Source organism: Eretmochelys imbricata, chromosome 19 (assembly GCF_965152235.1).
Source record: "Eretmochelys imbricata isolate rEreImb1 chromosome 19, rEreImb1.hap1, whole genome shotgun sequence".
Taxonomy (NCBI): Eukaryota; Metazoa; Chordata; order Testudines; family Cheloniidae; genus Eretmochelys; species Eretmochelys imbricata.
The window spans coordinates 19,276,191-19,302,966 of NC_135590.1; the positions used below are offsets into that span (position 1 = coordinate 19,276,191).

A 26,776-nucleotide genomic window follows, 5' to 3' on the forward strand; every position below is an offset into this window, starting at 1 on the left:
ACTTACGTATGACCTGTCCCTCTACAGCCCAATAATATCCTCTGTGCTGGGGCTGCAGGATGAGAATCACAGGAATTGAATACTTTGGTTCTATTCGCTCTTGGGTAAATCCTTAACAGGTGACTTGCAGGTGCCTTCTGTTCTCCTTGTATTGCCTAAGTAGTCCAAATGGAGCAGAGCGGGCCAGAGAATTCATCCCACTTGGGGGGGCGGGGTGGGGAGTGATTGGCTCTCAGGCTGAAAAGGTGGAATACTACTGCTGCTATGTAGCCTCTCTCCAGGTTCATCGAAACCCACTTAACCCTTTCCTGGTAGGATGAACACCTGTTAACAGGGTGAGGTTTCAAGCAAACACTTGCCGCCTATTAGCCTCACTGGAAAGAACTCAGCAGTCATAATCTAAGAACTTGAACAAACATATGATTGTATAAGATTATCTTGGGCTCTTCCAGGACTCAAATTCCTAGTAGGACATGCATAATTCATCTTTTCCAATAATATAGAGCTGAAATTCATAGCCCTAAGAGGTCATGAAAAGTCAAGCTTTGAAGTTAACACTTCCAAAAACCATTGTTGGCCCACTCCTGATTCTTGTGCTGGGCCTTGATACAATAATTTGAAGCAGGAGAAAACATTCCTTGGACAGGTTAGTTTAAGAAACTTCACAAAGTTGTGTCTCTGAAGCTGCCCAAGATATGGAAATGTTAAAATAACTCTCTGATGTGGCTTAGTGGACAGGCGATGGGTCACTGGTGAATGATTTATCACAATCTGCAATTTATCATATGGATGTTTTCTCCCATATGTGCATTGTGTGTATATAAATTTCAAGTGTCCTATCCAGAATTTTCAAACTCAAAATGTTTGTACAGGCAGTCCTCGACTTTATGATGTTTGACTTACAACAAACAGCACTTACAGCGTTTATGAATTGACACCCTGATTTGACTTGACAATTGGTTTCCACTTTGACTCTTGGTCCTGCAATCGAGTTACGACGTTTTGGCTTATGACGCAATTTTCAGGAACCAGTTGTGTCGAAAGTCCGAGGACTGCCTGTATTAGTGTTTCGTGGTTGAATTTATACTTGGCAAAGAGGTGAAACCTGCTTTTGAGAAATAGAATGTCGTTTCTGCAAGATACTGGAAAAAATCAGTCTTAGAGCTTGGTGTTCATTATTTTTAGCAAAGATTTGAGTTTCCATTCAGATTGAATTAAGATCATTGCACTTCAAGTAGTATGGGACAGTGTTGACTTGTGTAGGCTTCACTCATAGGGTATGATTCTGCTTTTGTTAACATCAGTGACAAAATCTTTAATGACTTAAATGGGAGTGGGATCAGGTTTGATTTAAAAAAAAAAAAAAAAAACCCACAAAAAACCATAATCAACACTTTGTTGAAAAGCAGATTCTGAGTTCACTTACAATAGTTAATAGAAAATTAGAAGTTTATTATGAATCACTCTATTTGTATTGAAAGCAAATTTTCAAATAAATTTGGATCCGATATTGATCTGTCCCTTCAATAAACTGCTCTTTGAGTGCTTGCTCACTGTGATTCCATTCTAGGTGTGCGCGTGCCCATGTGCGTGGTCGTCAGAGATTTTTGCCTTAGTGGCATCTGGAAGGCTGTCTGTGGCACCCCCTTGAGTTCCGCATCCATGCGTGGATATATCAGGCGCCGCCGGCCTTGTGCCCTCTTGGTTCCTTCTTACTGCCCGTGGTGGTCAATCAGAGCGCCTTTCCTTGCTTGACAAGGACGAGCGGTTTTTCTCCCTTTGACTTTGTGCCTTAAGGCCTTGTATGTGGTTAAGTACCCATTAATACCTTAATTGTTAAGGTTCCAGCAGGTTCCCCTGGTGGGGCATGCCCCGGTCTCTGGGTTTCAAGCCCTGAACAGACTGTAACAGGCCTATACCTGTTAGTGACCCTCACAGCAGTTGTCTCAAGTACTGTATCTGTAAGAACTTTTGGCCCCACACACAAAAAGAGTGGGACATTCAGCTCCAGGCTCTCCTGATGGAGTCCATCTGCAATCCAGGTCTCCTTGGCATGAGTCACCAAGCACCTTGGCATCGATAAAAAGTACACCGGCACTGGGCTCCTCCCGGCACCGCTCTCTGTTACCAGTACAGAAAAAGAAGGCGTGGAAGCACAGCTCCTCAGCATCAGTGAAGAAAAGCAAGGGGACAGCAGTGAAAGGAACTGCCTTGGGCCATGCACTCACCCTAGAGCCCCGCGGTCAGCTTTCTCCAGCTGTTAGCCCAGCAAAAGGTCCTCCCCTGACTACTGCGAGCAGTACTAGACTATCTTCCTTGCCGGCACCAATGCCAACACATGCTCCCACGCATTGAAAGAGCACAGGTCTCTGCCTGCACAGCTAGCGCAGCAGGTGCTGCAAGCTTTGGCAAAGGCTCCCCAAGAGGTCAAGTGAGTGTTGGAGCGCCACAGATCCCCCGAGATGATGGTGTGCTCTCCACCACTGTGCCGATGCACGTCAGAGCCTCTGTCCAGGCTGCCAGATGCTTGCCTTTGGTCGCCGGCACTGTGGCCTCTGTCACCTTCACCCAAACAGTTTCCCAAGAGGAACTTGCTGGTCCCCCTACTACTGGCACCAATTGCCATCATGCAGGTTGTCGTCTTGTTGCCGATCACTGATGCCGTGGCAACGTTCTCCTTCCTGTCTCTGGTTCCCCTGGCACCGACACGGGTCTCCATGGTGTGGGTACCGGCCCCCCTATGCAGGGCACTGGTCACCATTATCAGTGAGCTCAAGGCAGACTCTGGCATCCTACAGCCCCTCTGTAGTCTCTGGAAGGAGGTTCCTCTGGAACCGAGGGTCGCTTCAACTTGTCACATGGACCCCCAGAGGCGGGAATGTGTTACTGAGCCGGCATAGACAGTATAGGGGCAATGGCGGCAGGGATAGTGGCCGGTGCAGTGGCCTTGTTGAAACGCATGGGTTGTTCCAGTCATGGCTATGACCCTTCATTGGTAGCTCCCTCGGAGTGATAACCACCAGCACCAATGGCACTGAGCCTGGAACCAGAGAGACACCCAGAAGCTGAGACTTGGTAGGTGGTCCCCACCACTAAACCACCCTCCCCGATGGAGAACGACGACAACCAGGGTCCCCCTCTGGTGGGACAGTTGACATTTGCATCCCTGGATGAGGCGGTTGCAGGACCCTTCACAGCCAGCATGCCCAATGATTTTTTTTATTATAGCCCACCAGGCCTTGGGTGGCCAAGAACTTGGGCCTCAAGGTGAAGGAGATGGCTGAACAGGCGGACACTTTATTCAGTGTCCTGTCGGCCTCCACCCTGATTTTTGTGGTGCATGCAGAGGTCTTCAAAATTGCCAGGGCCATCTGGCAAACACTCTTCTCCATCCCCCCTTACCTCAAAACAGGCCGAAAATAAGTACTTAGTCCTGCCCAAAAGTGTTTGAGTATCTTTATACCCACCTTCCCCTTGGCTCGCTAGTGCTCTCCTTGACCAATGAAAAGGAAAAGCAGGGGCTGTTACCTTTCTTTAACAGCCTCCTCCCCTACGTGCGGCCTAGCTGTGGGTCACATTGGACTGCTGGGTTCTTGACATAATATCTTGGGGCTATCCCCTGCAGTTTTTGGCTACCTCTTTCCCCTCCCCAACAAGGTTTCTCCTCCCTGTACTTCCTAATGCCGGAGGCAAAAGGGGGCCTCAGACCCATCCTGGACCTGTGTCACTTCTTCAACAAGTCTCTCAAGAAGCTGAAGTTTCACATGGTTTCCCTGACCTCCATCATACCTCCCTGGATCCAGGAGACTGGTCGGCTGCTCTCAACTTAAAGGACACTTACTTCCACATTTCTGCATTCCTGGGCCACAGGTGTTTCTTCCAGTTTATGGCAGGAGGGTGCCATTTCCAGTTCACTGCGCTACCCTTTGGCCCTGAGGGTGTTCACAAAACGTGTGGCGCCAGTAGCAGCTTACCTCAGATGTCGAGGAATCTGTTTCAATACTCAGTGACTGGCTTATCAAGGGCAGGTCTCCAGAATAGGTACGGAGAAGCCTCGACCTAGTGCGTTCTACCTCCTGCAACCTGGGCCTGTTGATAAACACGGAAAAGTCCACTTTAATGCCTGTCAAACGCATTAAGTTCATCAGAGTAGTTCTTGACTCCAGGCGAGCCAGGGCCTTCCTTCTGGAAGAATGCTTTCAGGCCTTGTCAGAATTGATCTGTCTGAGGGACCACCCACTCACTACAGCCCACATCTGCCTATGCCTGATGGGTCACATGGCCGCTTGCACATATGCGGTTCCCCACACTTGGCTAGACCTACAGCCTCTCCAAGCGTGGCTGGCCTTGGTCTTTACCCCAAGCAAACACGCTCTGGACCGGGTGGTCATGGTACCGAACCAAGTCCTACTATCTCTGCGCTGGTGGTTGGATCCCCGGTCGATGCTCCAAGGGGTCCCCTTCGCAACTCTGTCCCTATCTCTAACCCTGATCTCTGACGTGTTGGATCTGGGCTCAGGCGCTCACCTGGGCAAGCTTTGGACACAGGGCTGTGGGCTGAAGGACAACTTAGCCCACCATATTAATGCAAGGGAGCTCAGGGCAGTCCTCCACCTGGCCTGCCAGGCATTTTCCCCACCTGAGAGGCAAGATGGTGCAGGTCCTGACTGACAATACAACTGTGATGTAATATATCAACAGGCAGGGAGGTGCCAGGTCCTTGACCCTTTGTCAGGAGGTGCTCAGCCTTTGGGACTTCTGCGCATGGCATGCTGTCCATCTGTTCGTGGCCCACCTACCTGGCTCCAGCAACGTCCTGGCAGATCATAGAATATCAAGGTTGGAAGGGACCTCAGGAGGTCATCTAGTCCAACCCCCTGCTCAAAGCAGGGCCAATCCCCAATTTTTGCCCCAGATCCCTAAATGGCCCCCTCAAGGATTGAACTCTCAACCCTGGGTTTAGCAGGCCAGTGCTCAAACCACTGAGCTATCCCTCCCCCTGTAGGAATTTCTCAATTGTGACAGCTCACTCAACTAGGGCAAAGGCGCCATCAGCAGCCTTCTTGACACAGTGCTATTCCAGGAAATCTGTCAGGCTACGACCTGGTTGTCCGTCCACAGGTTCACATCGCATAATGTGCTGACCCAGGAAGCTCAAGATAATGTTGGCTTTGGCAGAGCAGTGCTTCAGACTGCAAGATGGTAAACTCCAAGCCTACCTCTGAGGATTTTGCTTGAGTCACCTAGAATGGAATAGACATGAGCAAGCACTCGAAGAAAAAATGGTTACCCACCTTTTGTAACTGTTTTTCGAGGTGTTGCTTCTGTCCATTCTATTACCTGCTCTCCTACTCTGTCGGAGTTGTTGGCAAGAAGCAACTGAAAGGGTGTGAGGGCGGCGGCACTTGATATTCCAACACATGGGCGCGGCACTCAAGGGGGCGCCACAGCTAGCCCTATGGATACAGCTAAGGCAAAAATCTCTGTGCATGTGGGCAAATGCACACCTAGAATGGAATGGACATGAGCAACACATCTCGAACACCAGTTACAAAAAGGTGGGTAACCGGTTTTTTTTCCATTTGAAGAATTACACTACTGGTGAATAAAGAGAGAAACCTTTCTTTTGAACTTCTCAGAGTAACCTACTTCTTATTATGAGGGCATTTTATCAAACATCTGTTTTCCTGAGCTGCTGTTAGTATCTTAAAGTAGGTAAACTGCTTTGAAAATTCCAATTTAAGGAAGTTGGATGGGATTTCTGCCTAAAGATGTTTTTGAAAGTCCTACCTGCTAAGTTTTTATTTTTTGTTTAGGATCCTCTGAAAATCCTAGACTAAAGTCATAAAGGAATTCTGGATAAACTGAGGAGAATTGCAAAAAGAGGAAGAAGGCTCTTTCCTATAAATGTTTCATCATCTTGCCACCATCACCCGTAGAGTAATCTGGCTTTGACTAAAACTGGGACTTATGTGGATTAGCTGATAGGAACTAAAAAACCAAACAAAACATTTCCTAGAAAGCTTTAAAATGTTAAGTGAGTTTTTAACTAGAAAAGCTTTGTCTGTGGCACTTCACAAAAGGAAAAAATATTCTTATCACTCTGGGCCACTATAATGAGCATGAAACTAAATGAATTGTGAAATTAAGGAAAGTGCTCTTTAGGGAAATGAGGAAATACAAATGAGGATTGATAGATACCATGTTTTGTTAAACTGCTGAGAAAAACCACCAACCTTATGTTGTGATTGCATGCTCAAGAACGTGAGAAATACAAATCAAACTGTTTCATACTTTTAATTGATTTGATTCTGTTTCATATCAGGCTAATAATATCACTGTTTGTATTCTGGTAGCAGCCACAATATTCAGGATACTCTTCAGATGCAGGAAGAATTTTCTTTTGGCCTAAGAAGAAAAGCAGCATATGAAGGGTGGCAAGAGAGAGAAGCTATCAAAATGTGTGTTTTGTTGTCTATATTATGTGGCTTTTCAGAAAGCTAAAAATCAACAATCTCTAATTCTGGCCAGTATAGCATGATTTCTATTACAGTATATAATCTTTACTGTATATATCTAAATTCACATCTCTATTAGGAATTTTAATTTTTTTTACTATCCTTTTGATCCATATTGAATTAAGGAGTTAAAACTGAAATATACTAGTGGCATCTCTTAATATTCCCTAGTGTGACAACTATGAAATCCGTCCTGGGAAACACCTTGGAGTGTGCATCTCTGTGGCGAACAACAGACTGTTTGTTGGATCAATTCCAAAGAACAAGACCAAGGAAAACATATTGGAAGAGTTCAGTAAAGTCACAGGTAAAGAGCTTCCGCTTAACAAAGAGTTTGTATGGTAAAAGATTAGTGCCAGGAATTAACTCATAGCAAGGTAGCAACTGATAGTAAATTTTAAATGCCAGTTGTAATGAAAGATTATTTCCAAATGGGAGTTCCAGGTTCATTGCTGGTGGGAAGTACCATAAGCTGTATGAATTTCCAGATTGATAGCCCGTATAAAAGATTCATGTTTCTTCTGCATTCACACACGTGAATTATATATGTGACTGCTAACAAAACTTTTTATATGGGGGAAACTGAGCATCAGAAACTAACTTTTAAAAGGCTGATCTCACTTTCTTGAACTTCTTTGTTTTAAAAAGAAGAAAAAAGTGGGTGGGGAGGAGCAAGGTTGGTTAGAGTTGATCTACCATTAAATGAAACTTATTTTTATTCTGGGTGGCTTTGAGTGGTCAAACTCGGATCTTCTAACAGAGGGAGAGGCTCTGGAGCAGCCTCTAAATATAGACCATCTGGTGAAGAATGTCATGGAAGCAGCACCTAGAGCCAATTGAGAGGTTGGAGGGAATGATCAACTTTTGGCCCAAAAAATATGGAGTTGATGAAGGGTGGGAGGAGCCAGATCAGGTACCAGTGCAAACCCTGTTTTGTTTTCTTCCCCCTCCTCCCCCCATCATAAGCAGTGGGTGTGAGGAAAAGATTCAGGGAGAGTTGGTGCAGAATTATTGATCTCTTATGCAATTCTCCTACAGGAAGGGAATGTCCCATTGCTTCCTTAATAGGGTAGCAAGTTATAAGAACTGCATGGAGCAGAGAGGAAAAGAGTTGGTCTGCTCCGTCCATTCTCTGTCCTTTTCAGAGGGATATGGTGAAAGGATCCCTTGAATTCTGTTCTAGGATAGACGGGATTGAAGTGTTAAATATTCTTCAGAAATGAAGAAAGTATAAAACAAAAGGTATAAACTAAAATTGATATTGTATTAGGAGTGTTTCATGTGTGTTTGGTGCACCTTGGATTGATACACAAAATACATAGACTTCAGAAGTAGGATGATTAAGTATTTTGAGAGAGGCTTCTGCACAATACTATTTAGTGTAGGGGAAGCCTCCTTGACCTGGAAACCATGAACCTCTATCAGCTGCTGTTTTGTATTTCTATGTATGTCCCCACCCTTGTTACTGACCTGAATTGAGACCCAAACCGTATCAGCCAGTCAAATATGTACCCTATCACGCTCTAATGCAGTGGTGGGCAAGCTGCGACGCATCAAGGTATTCCACTGGCAGGCTGTGAGACAGTTCCTTTACATTGACCGTTTGCAGGCACAGCTGCCTGCAGCTCCCAGTGGTCGCGGTTTGCTGTTCCCGGCTGATGGAAGCTGCAGGCGGCTGTGCCTGCGGATGGTCAATGTAAACAAACTGTCTCTGGCCTGCCAGCGGATTACACTGACGGACTGCAGGTTGCCCACCCCTGCTCTAATGCAAAACCTTAATGGTGACCGTAGTAGTAATAAGGCAATTAACAGACTGCATAGATGTGGTGTCGTACTCGTGCATCAACACAATTCTGTGTTAGAATACAGCTTAGAAGCTGGGATATACGTTGCTTTTCAGTATCTGCTGGGGAATGGAAGTGAAAGTCCTGTGGACTCCTGGATTGTCTGACCAACTGTGCTGTAATGCAGCATGGAAGTGTCAAGGAATTCAGTAGACTCTTCCTTTAAGGCTGAGTGGGTTAGATGTGTCATGTTGCAACCTTAACTGTCACTAAATGTTTTGGTTAATGATTTCTAAGTCAGTGCTGAAATGGAATAGGCTGTACATCACATGCCCCATCCTCCTATCCACTTATGACAATTAATAGGTCTGGTGTGCAGAATTCAGGAAGGTGGATCTGGGGTAGGGGAGTGGTGGGGTTTTTTTGTTGGAGAGTTCCAATTCCTGAGAACCTGACTCTTTTTGGGGGCGGGGGGTCCTCTGGGGGGGTAAATTGTGTGCGTGTGTCTGACGGAGGTACTTGGATGCACTTAGTTCAGTGTTCAGCTTCTGAGTCTGCAGAGACTGGATGGAAGCATGTTGAGAGGTGGCTTGTTCACTTTACGGGTACTTAATCACGGAAAAGATATGTGATACTGCAGAGCTTTTTAATGTTGTGGATAGAGGCATACCATGATCACATGCCTGGAATATGAACATGCACAAATTCAACCCTGAAATGCTGTGTTTCCTAGTAGTTTCCTAGTAGTCCAGGTGATCAAATAGTGGATCAGTTTACCCAATAAGGTGGTGGACCCTTAATGTGTGCAGGTTTTGAGATTAGACAAGATTAGAGAATTTCCTGAAATACATGTTCTAATCCAGTTTATGGGAGAGGTTTTGTGGCCTGTGTGCTGGAGTTGGGCTGGATAGGCATGGTGGTTTTACCTGACTGTGGAATCTCTGAATCTATTAATTGCTCTCTTCATCCCCTCTCCTTGTGGGTTTTGGTAGAGAATGAGACTGGCTGCATTTCCCTCAAAATCCTCATAACTGTTGTAGCTCTGTATTCTGGTGACTGTATAAGCTGATCTCATGTCTCAGCTGGCTGCCTGCAGAGGTCAGGAAGGATTTTTTTATCCCCCAATACACAGTTGTAATATGGATTTTTCTCTCCTTCTGAAGCATCAGATCTGCCATGGGTAGAGATGGGCGGGGTGGGCCTGTGCTCTTGAGATATAGAAAATCCTGTCTTAGATGCTTGTTTGGTGTCTTGCTTCCGTGGTCAGGATCTAATTGATTGCCAGTTTTTTGGTTGGGAAGGAATATTGGTGGGTTTTTTTGTCTTCCCCTGAAGCATGGATCTTCTGCTAGGATTACTTTCGCATACCTCACCTAATAAATTCCCTGTCATTGCAGGAGGGTCAAGCATTGGTCGCCCCTCAGTTTCTCCTGTTTTATACCTGTGGCACATGCCAATTTAGTATCCCAAGGAATAAAATGCTTTGGTTTTAACTGAAGTTGCTGGGCTTAGTGTAGGTGTATTTGGGTGGAATTTGTCTGAAATATACAAGAGGTCAGACCTAGATGTTCCTTCTGGCCTTAAATTTTATGAAACTATGTTCAGCTGTTGGTTTTACAGAGGGTTTGGTGGATGTAATCCTTTATCATCAACCTGATGATAAGAAAAAGAACCGGGGATTCTGCTTCCTGGAATATGAAGATCACAAGTCTGCAGCACAAGCTCGACGTCGGTTGATGAGTGGGAAAGTAAAAGTCTGGGGAAATGTTGTGACTGTGGAATGGGCTGACCCTGTAGAGGAACCTGATCCAGAAGTCATGGCAAAGGTAGGGATGGCAGAACTACTCTGCATTCTGTGGTGATTTTATTTACACCTTGGTGGCAGCAGGTTTGGTGCTGCCTCTAAATGATGTCACTCTTCAGTTGGTTGGGGAGTTAGATGGACTAATGTCTCTGAGTTCAGTGCACTTTCTCCCAATACTTCCGCCCCTAGAGTGGAAATAACTAGCACTAGAAATCAAACTTGCCTGTCCAGTATGGCAGTACAGGGCACTTCTACTAGAGAGGCCATTCCCATTAGTTTAGAGTTAGATAGGATTGTCATGCTGCATTGAACTAATGGTCTATCTCTTTTAGCATTCTGCCTCTGGCAGTGCCAGATACTGGATGCTTTAGAGGAAGATGAATCCACCCATAACTCATTGACCCCAGGGCATGTGGCTTATGTCAGCACTATAAACTCTGTAGTGTTCTATTGCTTAATAAAAAAAAAAAAAAAAAACCTTCCACAGATACTGAGGGCTGGATTTTCTGCTTTATCCAGTTTCCTCTGGGCACACTGAATATGAGGGAGATGTGATTTGGACCACAGTTTTGAGAATCTCACTCCAGCCGTCCCCCCTCCCCGTACTGGAGGGAGCAAGCATAAGAGCCAGCTCTGTTCCATTGGCAATCTCTAGCAAGGGATTTGAGACAAGTTTTCCTTCGAGTGCTTGCTCATGTCCATTCCATTGAAGGTGTATGTGCTCGCCACATACACCGGTGCCAGAAGTTTTTCCCTCAGTGGTATCCATAGTGGAATAGCTCTGGCGCCCTCTGAAGGGGTGTGCATATGCCCCAGTATAAGGGGTTGCTGCCGGCTCCCCCCCACCCTCAGTTCCCTCTTACCATCAGTGATGGTGCTGGAACATCTCCTTGCCTCAGAAAGCTTACTCTTCACAACTAGGCACATTTGAGAACTTCCTGTATATAGTTGTTAGAAATTTGTTAGTTTTATAGTTCCCTTAGTGTAGACTAGGTGTTAATTTGTTAGTCCCGAATAGGATGTAGCCCAGGTCCCTGGGCGTCAAATCTTGTGACTGTTGCAAGAAACCCATGCCAGTCCGACATCCCCAGAGAAGCTGTTTGAAGTGCTTAAGGGAAACCCATGTTAGCCACAAGTGTCACATTTGCAAGAGCTTCAGACTGTGGACCAAAAAGGAGCGGGACAGTCGTCTCAGAGCACTCCTTATGGCATTGTCCCTTATACTTGCCTCAGAGCCGACCAGATCGGACTCTACTCCCAGCCAGTGCTGCTTCAGTGCGGAGTGAGCTGCCATCACCGGTACCGATCCCCATCCCTGGTACCAGCTAAAAAGCAAAGAGAGGCTGGGAGGGGATGTTCTCCTACATCCCGTAAAGGGGAGGAGAGGGCCGGAGGAGAGCAAAGATCTGTGAGGCACAGCTCTTCCCCCTCTGGATGGAGGTCAGGCTCTGACCCCCACTGAGCACTCGAGCCCACTCCAAAACCCACCCGCCACCCTGGGGAATGGCAGAGGCATTCAGCACCTGGTGGTGCTGTTGACACTGGAGGCTTTTCAGGCCACAAGGAACATTCTGTCCCTGTTGGTGCTGCCCACGCTGGTCACGGAGGTGCCCCGTTTGAGGAGTAAACTTGCCTTGGGATCCTTTCAATGGTCCCCATCAGTGCCACACTGCTTCTCACTTCAGGGGGTGCCCCGTCAGTGCTCACTTGAGCTGTGCCACCAGCCACCGGAAGCGGGTCGGCTTGCCTGCCAGAGTTCCCGGCATCTGTCCCCGGACTCCAGGCCGCACTCCTCAGGCTCAAGGTGGCGATCACTAGAAGGCTAGCACAGACCTGTAGAGGCGCGGCACCTGTCCCCAGAGCCCTGGTGCTGGGAGCTACGGAGAGTCAAGACGTTAGTCCCTGGAACCCCGTCACCGATCACTGGACTGCTGGTGTGGTTCACTGCAAGCGCATTGACGGTCTCCAACACGCTGGTCTACTCATTCACATTTCCCCTTGACGGAGTGGCATTGCTTGCTAACCATAAGGCGTTGATCGCTGGGTACCATTGCCGATCCGTCGAATGTCGTCGCTGGGATCATGGCACCAAGAGCCATCGCCCTCGTAAGGTCCTCAGCGGAGGTCCAGGGCCAGAGCCAACGGGATCGGTGTAGACAGACAGTCACAGCACAGTTGTGCCCCCCCAGACATGTCCCTTTTCTTGGGCTCCGACAGCGAGAAGGAGATCCTGCCTGCGGGCCAGGGTCACCCATTGGGGGCACTGGCATTCCCTGCTGGGCCACCAGTGGCAGCATGGCCCCAGGGCCAGTGGCCTGCCCCCTGGCAACTCTGAAACTTTTGGGGATTTCCCCAACCATCACAGGGGCATAGGTCGGCCTTGGGGGCAACTGACAAATGGTCAGAAACAGTCTCCTGCCCATCCCCTGATTCAGATGCAGTCAGAGTAGGCTCTCCAGGATCAGCCAGCCTCGTCTGAGGCTCCCATGGCAGAAGCAACAGAATTGGCAGACTTGCCTGTACCTGCCTCTTCGTCGTCTTTGCCTTATGAGGTGATAGTGGGGGCCCTCTCACCCAGTTTCCCAGAACAGTGCCAAGGCTCACCAGGAGCTCCTGAAGAGGGTTGCCTCAAACCTGGGGCTAGAAGTCAAGGAGCTGGCAGAGCCCTCAGACTCCCTGTTTGATGTACTGAGTGTGGGAGCCCCCACCAAGGTGGCATTGCCAGTGCACAAGGGAGTGGTGAAAAATCACTAGACCCTGTGGTAGACGCCCTCCTCCTGCACCCACATCTCCAAGTGGGCAGAGAGAAAATACTACGTCCCCACTAAGGGGTATGAGTCTCTTTATACCCACCTTGGCCCAAGCTCACTGGTTGTGTCAGCGGCCAATGAGCACGAAAGACAAGGCCAACCGGGGAAAAATGCCTAAGAACAAGGATGCAAGGAAGTTAGATCTTTTTGGTAGAAAAATTTATTCTACATCCAATATCCTGCTGAGAGTGGCCAACCATCAGGCCTTGCTTTGCCGTTATGACTTTAATATTTGGCAGTCAATTCTCAGATTTGCTGCCAGAGGAACCCAGGAAGGAATTCCTGGCTATCCTCGATGAGGGCTGGGTGGTGTCCAGGGCAGCCCTCCAAGCGGCCTCAGATACAGCAGACTGTGTGGCCCGAACCATGGCCTCAGCCATTTCAATGAGGTAGGTGTCCTGGTTGCAGTCGTCAGGCCTTTCGACGGAGGTTCAACAGTCTATCCAGAACCTCACGTTCGATGGCCTGGCACTGTTTTACGAGCAAATAAACAATAAATTGCACGCCTGAAAGACTCGAGGGCTACCTTGTGCACCTTGGGCCTGTACATGTCAGGGCCGGCAAGGAAGCTGTTTAAGCCGCCACAGACCCATTGGTTCAGGACCCAACCCTGGTCAGAGCCCTTTTGTAAAAAGGGAAAGGGCTATGAGTGCTGGCAAGGCCACCAGCGGGCATCCTCTGCTCACTTGAGCTCCACCTCTAACCAACCGGGTAGGAAGCAGGCATTTTGCGGGTACACTCGAGGGTGACCTTCCAGTCTGTGTCCTGGATCCTGCTTTCCTGTTTTCCAACAGTCTGTCCCCCTTCCTCCCTGCCTGGGCCTCTATAACATCTGACCGATAGGTCCTCAGCACAGTAGCAGGGCAGTATACCCTCCAGTTTATTTCTATATTCTCTTCCCCCCCACCCCCGGTCCTCCTCCAGGGACTCTTCTCACAAGCATCTGCTCACTCAGGAGGTGCAGAGCCTTCTGTGGGTGGGAGCCATGGAGAAAGTCCCGCTGCATTTAAGGGGCAAGGGGTTTTACTCCCTTTTTTTTTTTTTTTAGGCCAAAGGGGGCCTATGCGACCTGCAGAGCCTCAAGAAATTGAAGTTTCATGTGGTCTCCTTGGCCTTCATCATTCCTTCCCTGGATTTGGGAGTCTGGTACGCTGCCCTCGATTTGAAAGACACTTACTTTCACATATCAATATTCCATGATCAGATGGTTCCTAAGTTTTGTTTTTGGGACTGCCCACTACCAATTTGCAGTGCTCCGTTTTGGCCTGGCAACAGCGCCAAGAGTGTTTATGAAATGCATGCTGGTGGTGGCGGCCTACCTTGGGCATCGGGGTATCGAGATTTGTCCGTACCTTGACGACTGGCTCATCAAGGGCTGGTCCAGGTCCAGTGCAGCATTGAGATGGTGCAAGCTGCTTGTTGAGCTCTGGGCCTGCTGATAAACGAACAAAAATCAACATTAATCCCAATCCAATGGATAGAGTTTATTGGAGTGGCACTCTACCCGAGCCAGAGCATTTCTGCCAGAGGCCAGGTTCAGGGCAATGTCAGATCTGATTGCTAGCAGTCACTGCATATCCGCGCGCCATGGCCTGGGTCTGTCTGACTATTGGGTCACATGGCAGCATGCACATGTCTGCCACGTGAGACTCAGGCTGTGTCCCTTTCAGATGTGGATGCTGTCAGTCTGCTCCCTGGCCAGACATCACCTAAACAAAGTCATCACAATCCCTCCTAGAATACTTGCCTCTCTGTAGTGGTGGTCCGACCCAAGGTTGGTGTCGGAAGGAGTGCCGTTTGCAAGCTTGCAACCCATGGTCTGGATGTGTCTGACCTTGGCTTGGTGAGCACATCGGTTGGTCTGCTGCAGACTCAAAGATTATGGTCTCGAGAGGAGCTTGCGTTACATATAAACGTCGGGGCGCTCAGGCCAATTCTTCTAGCCTGCGGTGTCTTCTTTCCCTAGCTGTACGGTTGGGTAGTGCAGGTGTTTTGACAGACATGACCTCCATGTTCTGTGTCAACAGGCGGGGGGTGTGTGTGTGTTCATCGGCTCTGTGGGACTTCTGTATACACGGTATTCTACAAAGACAAGATCCAGCTGCAGCCCCATCTGGCTTTCCTGCCTAAGATGGTGTCGCATTTCCATGTCAACCAAGATATCTTCCTCACGGTGCTCTGTCTGAATCCTTACTCTACCAATGAGGAGAGGCGGCTGCATGCTCTGGGTGTCCGACACGCCCTGCGTTCTATCTGGAGCACACGAAGCCCTTCCGCAGATCAACCCAGCTCTTTATCGTGACATCTGACAGAATGAAAGGCCTTCTGGTGTCCTCTCAGAGGATTTCAAATTGGATCACCACCTGCGTCCGTACTTGTAATGATTGGCACAGGCTGTGTCTCCACCGATAGTGAAGGCTTACTCGACTAGGGCTCAGGCGTCTTCGGCTGCCTTCCTGGCGCACGTCCCTATCCAGGACATCTGCAGGGCCATAACATGGTCTTCAGTACACACATTCATGGCACATTACGCCATCACTCAGCAGGCCAGAGATGAAATCGACACATCCATAAACTCCTACACGTCTCCATGGTACTGCTTGGGAGTCACCTACAAGTGCTTGCTCATGTCCATTCCGTTGAAGGAAAAAAGACTCTTACCGTTTGTAACTGTTCTTCGAGATGTATTGCTCATGTCCGTTCCGTGACCCGCCTTCCTTCCCCACTGTCTGAGTTTCTAGCAAGAAGGAACTGGGGGTGAGGGGAGCCGGTGGCGCCCCTTATACTGGTGCATATGCACACCACTCCAGGGGGCGCCGGAGCTGGTTCCCTACGGATACCACTGAGAGGGAAAACTTCTGGCATTGGTGCATGTGACGAGCGCACACACCTACAATGCAATGGACATGAGCAACATCTTGGAAAAAGAACAGTTATGAAGAAGTAACTGTCTTTTCTCTTGCGCCACCTTAATGTCATCAAAAAAACAATGGAGTGAAGAATGTGCACCCAGACTCTAGAGTTCCCAGTCAGAAACCCTGATGTTGCATGTGACACTGGTTGCCAGCAGTGTTCCCTCTAATTTTTTCTATCCGTGTGGAATGAATTTTGTTGTGTGCCAATATGCACACCAAAATGTGAGACGTGCGCTACCACTGGAAACAAAAAACCTACATATAATATATATTTTTAAAAAGTTACCATAGGGATAATTACTCCAGCCACCAGTACAGGTTGCATCCGATGAAGTGAGCTGTAGCTCCCGAAAGCTCATGCTCAAATAAATTGGTTCGTCTCTGAGGTGCCACAAGTCCTCCTGTTCTTTTTGCCAGTACAGGTTAGGCATTTTAGAAGTCGCTACTCAAGGAATTAAATTTTAAGCATAAGAGAGAAATAAAATTATGAAATCCGTAGACCAGTCAAAAAACTAAAATAACAGCACTTGGAAAGAATGAAATTACAGAGAATACACATGCATTGCAGGAAGTACTGAAGTAACACCACAAGTATTTGTTGGGACGTGAGTGTGACAAGAGACTGGGGGGGAGGGTGTGCATGCACGCACACACTGCCTGCTGGGGAAGTATGAGACACTGCGCTGTCTCTTTAAGCAGAGAGGCGCTCTCAAGCAGTTCTGTCCCACTCCTGAACTGCCCTATTCCCCTTCTCCCTCTCTGTAAAGATGGGGTACATGGGTGGGGGCCACCCCAGCTCTGCATAGCAAGGAGGAGGGGCCTGGGAGCAGCTGGCCACAAGCTCCAAGGCAGAGGGCAGGAGCAATGCAGCTGCAGAGCAGCAGGGGAGAGGATTGCCCTAACACAAGTCACTGGATGTGTGTGGCTCTACTAATCAAGTGCCCAGTACTTGGTTAACGCTTGGGCAGCCGTGCAACTTAGAAGGAAAACTGCCAGCAAGCAAAACAACTAAACTAAACTGAAAACCCCAAAGGATATGACCTGCTTTCTTTGAAAATAGTGACTGATTTTTCAAGACTCAACTGAAATATGTCATTAGGAAGTAGAGCATAATAGAGGAATGGGTTTTGTTTGCAGGAAGTCAGCTAATACTTTTGTTCCCTCTGATGTCTGATTAGTTCTGGAATTACTTACATCTTTGTCTGATACTTTTTTTCACTAGGTGAAAGTTTTGTTTGTGAGGAACTTAGCCACTACAGTGACAGAAGAAATCCTAGAAAAATCCTTTTCAGAGTTTGGAAAGCTGGAAAGAGTGAAGAAATTGAAGGATTATGCTTTTGTTCACTTTGAGGATAGAGGTGCAGCAGTAAAGGTAGGATTGTGGTTTTTATTTTTGTATGGCTAAACACTAACTGTAGCCTTTGGTGAAAAATATATAGAAAGTGTATGTTGGTAAGAGATTATTTTTCTCAACTTCATGGTACATTACGGTGTACATTTAATTCTATATAGTGTAGGGTCTGTTTGATATTGCTTCTGCTTCAGGAAAACTCCAGTGATTTATTCTAATCACTTTCTGTTGCAGAAATTCCTTTTTAAAAAGCATTTTTTACTCCTGGGGGAATTTTGCACCAAAAAATTAAAAAATCTGCACACAATATGTAAAAATTCTGCATATTTTGTTTGTCAAAATAACAATAGAATCACTCCAGTTTACATTATTTTGGTCATTTATTTCAAAACATCTGTCAACAAATATGTCCATGATACAAATGGGGGGTTGGGGGAGAAAATATTCCCCCAGAAGTAGAAAGGGAGAGAGACCTTTATGATGACCCAGTTCCAGTTGTGGGGCACCCCCTAAGCCCAGGCACTTGCACTCCATCCCTCCCAGAACCTTTACCTCCCCTCAGGTTTTTCACATCACCACATCTCCCGGTGGGACAGTGCAGCCCTGCCCTTCCTCACTCTTTGCCAGAGCTGGGCCTCCCAGTCTGTCTTCCATCCCTGAGCGGATGAGGATCAAGCCAGGAAGCCAGAGCATGCAGAGCCTCTATCCCCACAGGGCTGGGTGTTCCGTGAGCTAGAGAGCTGGGCTCTGCAGAGTACAATGGTCCCTAATGGCTGCCAGCAGCTTTGCTACCCCAATTCTGCGAGGGAAACAGGAAATTTTGCACAGAACATTAATTCTGTGAAAATTTTGTATTGCGCAGGGGCGCAGAATTCCCTCAGAAGTAATTTTCTGGCTCTTGTTTGCTGCATGCTGTCCCATTGATGGGAGGTCGGAAGAAGCTTGCTGACTTATCCACTTGAGCCCTTGCTCTGCTTCCAGAGTCTGGAGCAATGTGCATGGTGGCTGCAGATTCATTTCCTCATAAGTAGCTTTTGGCAATAGCCTGCTGAACAGGCACTCAGCTTTTTACTATTGAGCCAATGCCTGGGGATGAGGATACAGTGGAGTCGCATCTTACGCAGAGGTTAGGTTCTAAAAGTGAAAATGGCGTATAGTCAAAATTACCCTTGAAAATCCCTTAAATCACCCATAAAGTACAGTATACTGTACATGGTTTTGTGTATACAACCCTGTACAATAATATGTATAAATGTATGTGTACAGTATGTAATAAAGTGTATATATGCCAAATATAATTTTACAGTACTGTATTTTTTTAATTACGGGGGTAATTACAGGGGGTTGTCAGGGCTTGATGTCGATCCAGGAGACAGAGGTGATGGAGAGCTTGGGTGACGGAGAGAGTTGTAGATGAAGTGGTTGGCTCTGGTTCAGCTCGAAGTTGATTGCGTAGGCTCATCTGCTGCTGGTTGTTTTTCCTTGAAAAACATGGTGATCGGCAACTGTCGCTATTGTCTCTTGAGCTGCTCAAACATTTCTTGATACGGTCTCAAATAGTCCGTAATACTGCATGTGATTTTGAGGCTTCGTTCCATAGAGGGATCATATTCAGAAATTAAATCATTCAAGTGTTTCGCTGCTTGGAACGCTTGAGCAAATTTATGAAGATTCCAACTTGCTGGCTCTTCTTGTTCGTTGTTGTCATCTTCTGTAGACAATTTCATCGTTCCTCTAACTCTTCGTTAGTCAGTGTTTCTCCAGTTTTTCCTCAAGGATGTCGACGAAGCCATCACCACCCACTTGCCTGGCCACCTGAACAATGCGTTTCGCTTCTTTGTCAATGGTCGGGAAACCCTTAAAATCATCCACACGTTCTTTCCATAGGTTTCGCCAACATGCATTGACTGTTTCAGGCTTGATTGCGATCCATTGCCTGTTTAATATAAGTGAGGCAAATGGCAATGTTGAAGGACTTCCAGCACTCCATCACATTAAGATTGGGATCAGCATCCATAGCACTACATATCCGTGAGAACGTAAACCTCATGTACGTGGCCTTGAAACAGCGAATCACACTTTGGTCGAGAGGATGGAGGTGGTATTGGTAGGGAGAAAGATGACTTCAACATTGTTATGCGCAAACCGGAGTGCTGCAGAGTGGCCAGGAACATTGTCTACGATCAGCAACACTTTAAAGTCTAGTCCTTTCTCTTCGAGGTACTGCTTGACCTCCAGAATGAAACACTCTGGAACCAATCCAGAAATAATGCTTCCGTCACCCAAGCCTTTTTATTTGATTGCCAGAATGCAGGCAGGAGATTTTTGTTCTTGCCTTCTAGTGCACAGGGAATTGCAGTCCTGTAGAGCAAGTCCAGCTTTATTAAATGCCCAGCCACGTTGCTACAAAACAACACAGTCACATGGTGTTTAGCTGCTTTGAAGCCAGGGACTTGTCTTTCTGATTTCGAAATGTAAGTGCAATTGGGCATTTTTTTCCAGAAGAGCCCAGTCTCATCAGCATTAAAAACTTGTTCCGGAAGATAGCCCTCTTCTTCTATGATTTTTTTTTAATTGTTCAGGGTAGGCTTTTGCTGCCTCTTCATTGGCAGATACAGCTTCACCAGTAGTCTGCATGTTTTTGAGGTTGAAGCGGTTCCTAAAACTGTTAAGCCAACCTTGGCTGGCTTTGAATTCCTTCTCATCAGAAGCCTGTCCCTCTTCGGCAGGAGGTTTGAACAGCGCATAGAAGCTAAGATCCTTTTCTCGCAACGTGTTGCCATCAATAGGCACACGTTTACGGTTCATGTCTTCCAGCCATAAGTTTAATGCCTTTTCAGTCTTCACTAAAGTCTTATCATGCACCCGGCTCGTCACCTTAGTAGTTATTGGAGCACTTGATGCCATGGCTTGACGAATTTCTCTTCGAATCTTGATGGCACGGATGCTAGATTCGTTGCGGCCATATTTACGTGCCATGTTGGAGACTGACATACGGTCTCTCAGTAAGTCCAACACAGCCAGTTTTTCCTCCAGCGTTGGAACAGATCGCTGTTTCTTCAGTTGAGCACCAGATGACGTAGTTGGCTTGCGTTTAGGGGCCATGTTGTATGAAAAATATGTATCTTTAAACACTAGAATCACACTCAGCGCGGCGGGATGCTCACACTGTGAGAAGCATGTGGAAACTGAGACCGACTGAGGGAACAGCAGATTCACGTCTCCCCATCTCACGCTCACTCCAGGGCATACGCTCATTGAGTGGAATGGTGGGCGGAATCGCCCGCACTATTTACAGGTATCTTTTTTTTTTTTCCTTTTGCAGAGCGTGTATAGTTGAATTCGCGTAAGTTAAATGCGCGTATGATGCGGCTCACCTGTACAGCTCCTTTCCATCAAAGCTCAGCATTTCTGAAATGTGGCCACTGTGGCTGCATGCCACCACCAGGGGTTTTTCCTGAGGCCACAACAGCCTCCTGGGCATGAATGGGGGAGGGGGCAAAGCAGTGGCTCCTTGCCACAGCGCCCAGGGTCTCTGGAGAGGGCTTCAGCTCCCTCCCCCGATTTCAGCTAGAGGCGGGCTTCTGGGCCCCCACTGCCCGGCTTCAGCTGTGGGACTCTGGGGAGGGGGCTTCAGTAGGGCCAGCCTTACCGGGTTCCCTGGCCAAGTGGCAAGGAGTGGGCTGAACGTGGGGTGCGAGGCTGTGGAAGGGAGCTCAGGACAATGGGGGAGGGAGGAGAGGAGCGGGGCCTGATGGGATGGTTTTATTATTGATTCTGGAAAAAAAAATCCCCATCACAAATAAACTACGATTAGGACATGTATATGTGCATATTTATTTGCTTTCTCTAAAGTTAATTAAGTATTTTAGGAAAATTTGTCAGAGCGGTCACCAGTGAGAGTTGGTGGCTGCACTCTGAGTCCACCAAAAATTTTGTTGTGAGAACACCTGTTTACCTCTATCCTGTAGTTGCTTATACATTAAGAGAGTCTGTTTTAATTAAGCAAAAGGGAGCTGTGTTTTATAGAAATTACTGCCCAGGAGAACTAGTCAAATGACATTAAATCAAGAATACAGTTTGAGCAAATGAGAACAGAAGAAATACTTCGTCAGATTTCAGTTGTTTTTTTATATGTCTACTTCAATTACTGAGATTTTCTTTCTCGAAAATGTTGGATTCCTCTTTCAAGTAAGGTTTAAGAGATCACAATAAACACTGTCCAAGATCCCCTTAAGTCCTCCCTTTCACAGGGATCCTTTTCCCATCCTCCAGCCACAACCCTGTGTGACTTCTGGAGGTTACAACTTGCTCACTTTTCTTTTTGGCTGTGGAGCATCCCTGGCGGATTCCATGGGCAGCATTTGCCTGGGGATCTCTTAGCACAGGGGTGGCCAACCTGAGCCTGAGAAGGAGCCAGAATTTACCAGTGTACATTGCCAAAGAGCAACAGTAATATGTCAGCAGCCCCCCATCAGCTCCCCCGTTCCCAGCACCTCCCACCCACCGGCAGCCCCACCAATCAGCACCTCCCAATCAGCTGTTTTGTGGTGTGCAGGAGGCTCTGGAGGGGATGGGGGAGGAGCAAGGGCATGGCAAGCTTGGGGGAGGGAGTGGGAAGGGGTGGAGTGGGGGAAGGGCCTCTGGCAGAGCCAGGGGTTGAGCAGTGAGTATCCCCCGGCACATTAGAAAGTTGGCACCTGTAGCTCCATCCCCAGAGTCGATGCCCATACAAGGAGCTGCATATTAACTTCTGAAGAGCTGCATGTGGCTCCAGACCCACGGGTTGGCCATTCCTGTCTTAGCAGAATGGCCTTCTGCTCGTCTTTTACCCTATACTTTTCAGAGAGAGGACCGATCTTTTAAGTGTAGTCAGTGTGCACATGTCTGGTCAAGCTGAAGACTACCTTTCTGTGTACAGATGCCTGATGTGGATGCAAATCAGGTTTTCATAGGTGTTTGTGGTTTTTTGGTGGGCATGCTGTTCATACCTGTAGTCGAGAACTTGCTTCTGTGCATCTATCTGAAATGTGAACAGGAGTACTTGTGGCACCTTAGACTAGCAAATTTATTTGAGCACAAGCTTTCGTGGGCTAAAACCCACTTCATCGAATGCATGCAGTGGAAAATACAGTAGGAAGAGACACACACAGAACATGAAACAGTGCGTGTTGTCATACACACTATAACGAGAGTGATCAGTTAAGGTGAGCTATTACCAGCAGGAGAGAGAAAAAACATTTTGCAGTGATGAACAAGATGGGCCATTTCTAGCAGTTGACAAGAACGTGTGAGGAACAGTAGGGGGGAAAAATAAACGTGGGGAAATAGTTTTACTTTGTGTAATGGCACATCCACTCCCAGTCTTTATTCAAGCCTAATTTAATGGTGTCCAGTTTGCAGATTAATTCCAATTCAACAGTCTCTTGCTGGAGTCTGTTTTTGAAGTTTTTTTGTTGTAATATTGCGACTTTTAGGTCTGTAATCAAGTGACCAGAGAGATTGAAGTGTTCTCCGACTGGGATTTGAATGTTATAATTCTTGACGTCTGATTTGTGTCCATTTATTCTTTTACGTAGAGACTGTCCGGTTTGGCCAATGTACATGGCAGAGGGGCATTGCTGGCACATGATGGCATATATCACATTGGTGGATGTGCAGGTGAACGAGCCTCTGATAGTGTGGCTGATGTGATTAGCCTCTATGATGGTGTCCCCTGAATAGATATGTGGACACAGTTGGCAACGGGCTTTGTTGCAAGGATAGATTCATGGGTTAGTGTTTTTGTGGCGTGTGGTTACTGGTGAGTATTTGCTTCAGGTTGGGGGGGCTGTCTGTAAGCAAGGACTGGCCTGTCTCCCAAGATCTGTGAGAGTGATGGGTCATCCTTCAGGATAGGTTGTAAATCCTTGATGATACACTGGAGAGGTTTTAGTTCGGGGCTGAAGGTGATGACTAGTGGCGTTTTGTTACTTTTTGTTGGGCCTGTCCTGTAGTAGGTGACTTCTGGGTACTCTTCTGGCTCTGTCAATCTGTTTCTTCACTTCAGCAGGTAGGTATTGTAGTTGCAAGAATGCTTGATAGAGATCTTGTAGATGTTTGTCTCTGTCGGAGGGTTGGAGCAAATGCGCAATATTACAACTAAAAGTCACAATATTACAACAAAAGAACTTCAAAAACAGACTCCAGCAAGAGACTGTTGAATTGGAATTAATTTGCAAACTGGACACCATTAAATTAGGCTTGAATAAAGACTGGGAGTAGGTGTGTCGTTACACGAAGTAAAACTATTTCCCTGTGTTTATTCCCCCCCCCCCCGGTTCATCACACGTTTCTGCTCAGCTGCTGGAAATGGCCCATCTTTTTTATCACTACAAAAGGTTTTTTTTCCTCTTCTGCTGGTAATAGCTCACCTTAACTGATCACTCTTGTTACAGTGTATATGATAACACTCATTGTTTCATGGGGGTGGGGGGTGGGTGGGTATATCTTCCTACTGTATTTTCCACTGCATGCATCCGATGAAATGGGTTTTAGCCCACGAAACCTTATGCTCAAATAAATTTGTTAGTCTCTGAGGTACCACAAGTACTCCTGTTCTTTTTGTGGATACAGACTAACACGGCTGCTACTCTGACACCAATCTGAAATGTTTCTTTTTAAGGAAAATAGGAGTATTGTGTCTATGCAACGTACAGTTCAGTTGCTTCTCACTTTTTAGTACTAGACTGCGCAAAGATCAGGTTTCTTATTGAGGGGCTCTTAAATTTCATTTTGTTTTTCACTTTATCACGCGAAGACAAGGAGAGCAAAACAAATGTTTCAGTGTTAATGATAGAAAAATTTAGAATGGTATTGACATGTCATCCTTATAACTAGTGTAAGAGTGGAGTGTTGAAGGAAGTTTTTAACTTCTGGTGGCTCAAATAACCTAACAATTCATAATAGATGTAGAAGTTAACATTTGGGGTGACAGTTCTGTTAATTTGTTCAACGTATCCTGCAATGTGAAATCTCTGAAAGGATTTATTATATTTCCTCTTCAGTTTCAATTGCATCTTTTTTGGAACACTAGTGGACATTTTTAGAAAGACTTAAATTTTTTCTGATGACTGGAAGTAAACTCAAATGTGTTTTTCTGACTTTCATACAGGCCATGAATGAAATGAATGGAAAAGAGATAGAGGGGGAAGAAATTGAAATAGTGTTAGCTAAACCACCAGATAAGAAAAGGAAAGAACGCCAGGCTGCCAGACAAGCCTCCAGAAGCACTGCGTAAGTCTTCACTTCTGCAGTATTGTAATGTACAAATAGCAGAACTTCATGCTGCTACAGAACATAAGCTAACAGAGGCAGTCCTTCCCCAGCCCATATATTGTCAAACTTAAGCAGAAAGTAACAGTGGTTTAGGAGACTTACAAGACAAATTTAATGCATGTTTCTTTTTTTATTAGGTATGAAGACTATTATTACTACCCTCCACCTCGTATGCCACCTCCTATTAGAGGCAGAGGTCGTGGAGGGAGAGGTGGATATGGCTATCCCCCAGATTACTATGGCTATGAAGATTATTATGATGATTATTATGGTTACGACTATCATGACTACCGTGGTGGCTATGAAGATCCCTATTATGGCTATGATGATGGCTATGCTATAAGAGGAAGAGGAGGAGGAAGGGGTGGGAGAGGTGCTCCACCACCACCTAGGGGGCGGGGAGCACCACCACCAAGAGGTAGAGCTGGCTATTCACAGAGGGGGGCACCCATGGGACCACCAAGAGGAGCCAGGGGTGGGAGAGGGGGTCCTGCACAGCAGCAGAGAGGACGTGGTGCTCGTGGAGCCAGGGGCAACCGTGGGGGCAACGTAGGAGGCAAGAGAAAGGCAGATGGGTACAACCAACCTGATTCCAAGCGCCGCCAGACCAACAACCAGCAGAACTGGGGCTCCCAACCCATCGCTCAGCAGCCGCTCCAGCAAGGTGGTGACTATGCCGGTAACTATGGTTACAATAATGACAACCAGGAATTTTATCAGGATACTTATGGGCAACAGTGGAAGTAGACAAGTGAGGAGGGCTTGAGAATGATATTGGCAACATAGAATTGGCTATAGCTCTACATCCTTTAAAAAAAAAAAATTGGCTTAATGTTTCATCTTTCAGTAGCAATTGGCTGCCATTTGTATTGGGCTGAAGAATCACTCTATTGTGTATATATTCGAGTCTTTTATTTTCCTTTTTCATAAACGCACTTGGACATTATTGGGCTTGCAGAATTCCCAAACTCCATTTGGGGTTTCAGTGCTTTTATTGTTTTAGGCTTCATTTTAGCAGTTTAAAAGCAGGATGGGCACACTGTTCAATCATGATTTTGCAGAACCTCTGGTTTTGGACAGTTTCCTTTTTCGGATTTTGGGTAGACTACAATAGGAGTATGCTGTACATAAAAGTAAAAGCTAGTGCTTTGTCTTAGTAGTTTTAAGAAATTAAAACAAAAAAAATTAAGATTTCTTGTATTGAAAATAACATGATTGTATGTTTTGCATTCCTAGAAGTAGGTTAACTGTGTTTTTAAATTGTTATAACTTCACACCTTTTTGAAAATCTGCCCTACAAAATTTGTTTGGCTTAAACGTCAAAGCCGTGGCAATTTGTTCCTTGATGTGATTGTATTTCCAATTTCTTGTTCATGTAAGATTTCAATAAAACTCAAAAATCTATTCAAAACATTACCTATTTCAAATTCAATTGTGTCCTAAAACATTATTTCATTGGTAATTCTTGGAAGAAACATTGTTTTCAAAGTATAACTGCCTATGTGAGTGATCAAATTCATTCAAATTTCTTGTGCTTTCCAACATATAGCATTGTGGACATCAGACTGAAAGCTAGGCGAAATTACAAATAGTCCAAAGGGGGGCACTGTTATTTAATTGGTGTTCTATAACCTAATCACATCTAGTTCTGATACTTACTACTTTGCTTTTTGAAAGGGTTCAAATGCATCTGAATGTTCTTGCAGAGCTTAACAGTTATTAATTTTAATTATCTCATATGGAGAAGGAATTTGGAGACTGCAATTTTTTAGCCCCTGTTCCTTTTTGTTACTATTATGTATTGTGGGGGCCTCTAGCAGCCCCGAAATAGGTATCTGTCCTTTTTGTACTATATGGTATACAAACATGTAGGAAGACAGTCTCTGTCCCAATAATCTTAGTTTAGGTGAAATGGTTAAATTTGTTTGTGCTAATGTTTGACAAGGTCGAGACTTGTAAGTTAAAGTGCTGTGGCAATATAGACTGAGTTTGCTACAGACAACACAAACATGTTCTCTACATTCTGCTTAATTCCGTCGCTGGCATTTCAGTGATCTGCCATTGTGAACAGTTTGCATTAGAATTTTCATACCTTTTAATAAAGGCTTAAATTTAAAAAAATGCTAGTCACCATCTTTCTGGGTGATTACTAGCTATGTTTTTTGGAGTATTCTGTATCTGTTGGGCTGTGCTATTACCCCAGTGAACACTTCTTTTTCAAGAAAGAAAAACAAAAGGATTAAAACTTCTGTTACCAAAAAAAAAAAAATCATTCCC

General features: G+C 46.2%; 1 protein-coding gene across 3 annotated transcripts in view; it reads left to right on the plus strand.

The window, feature by feature from the left end:
• Positions 1-25,912, plus strand: part of HNRNPR (heterogeneous nuclear ribonucleoprotein R) — a 51,635-nt gene extending 25,723 nt beyond the window's left edge. For all 3 annotated transcript variants that reach the window (XM_077837715.1, XM_077837716.1, XM_077837714.1), the window contains 5 exons: positions 6,690-6,825; positions 9,923-10,128; positions 17,054-17,203; positions 24,336-24,457; positions 24,637-25,912. In XM_077837715.1, coding sequence (XP_077693841.1) covers positions 6,690-6,825; positions 9,923-10,128; positions 17,054-17,203; positions 24,336-24,457; positions 24,637-25,246 — 1,224 coding nt within the window. In that variant the 3' untranslated portion in view covers positions 25,247-25,912. The remainder of the gene's footprint in view (positions 1-6,689; positions 6,826-9,922; positions 10,129-17,053; positions 17,204-24,335; positions 24,458-24,636) is intronic.
• The last annotated feature ends 864 nt before the right edge of the window (positions 25,913-26,776 follow it).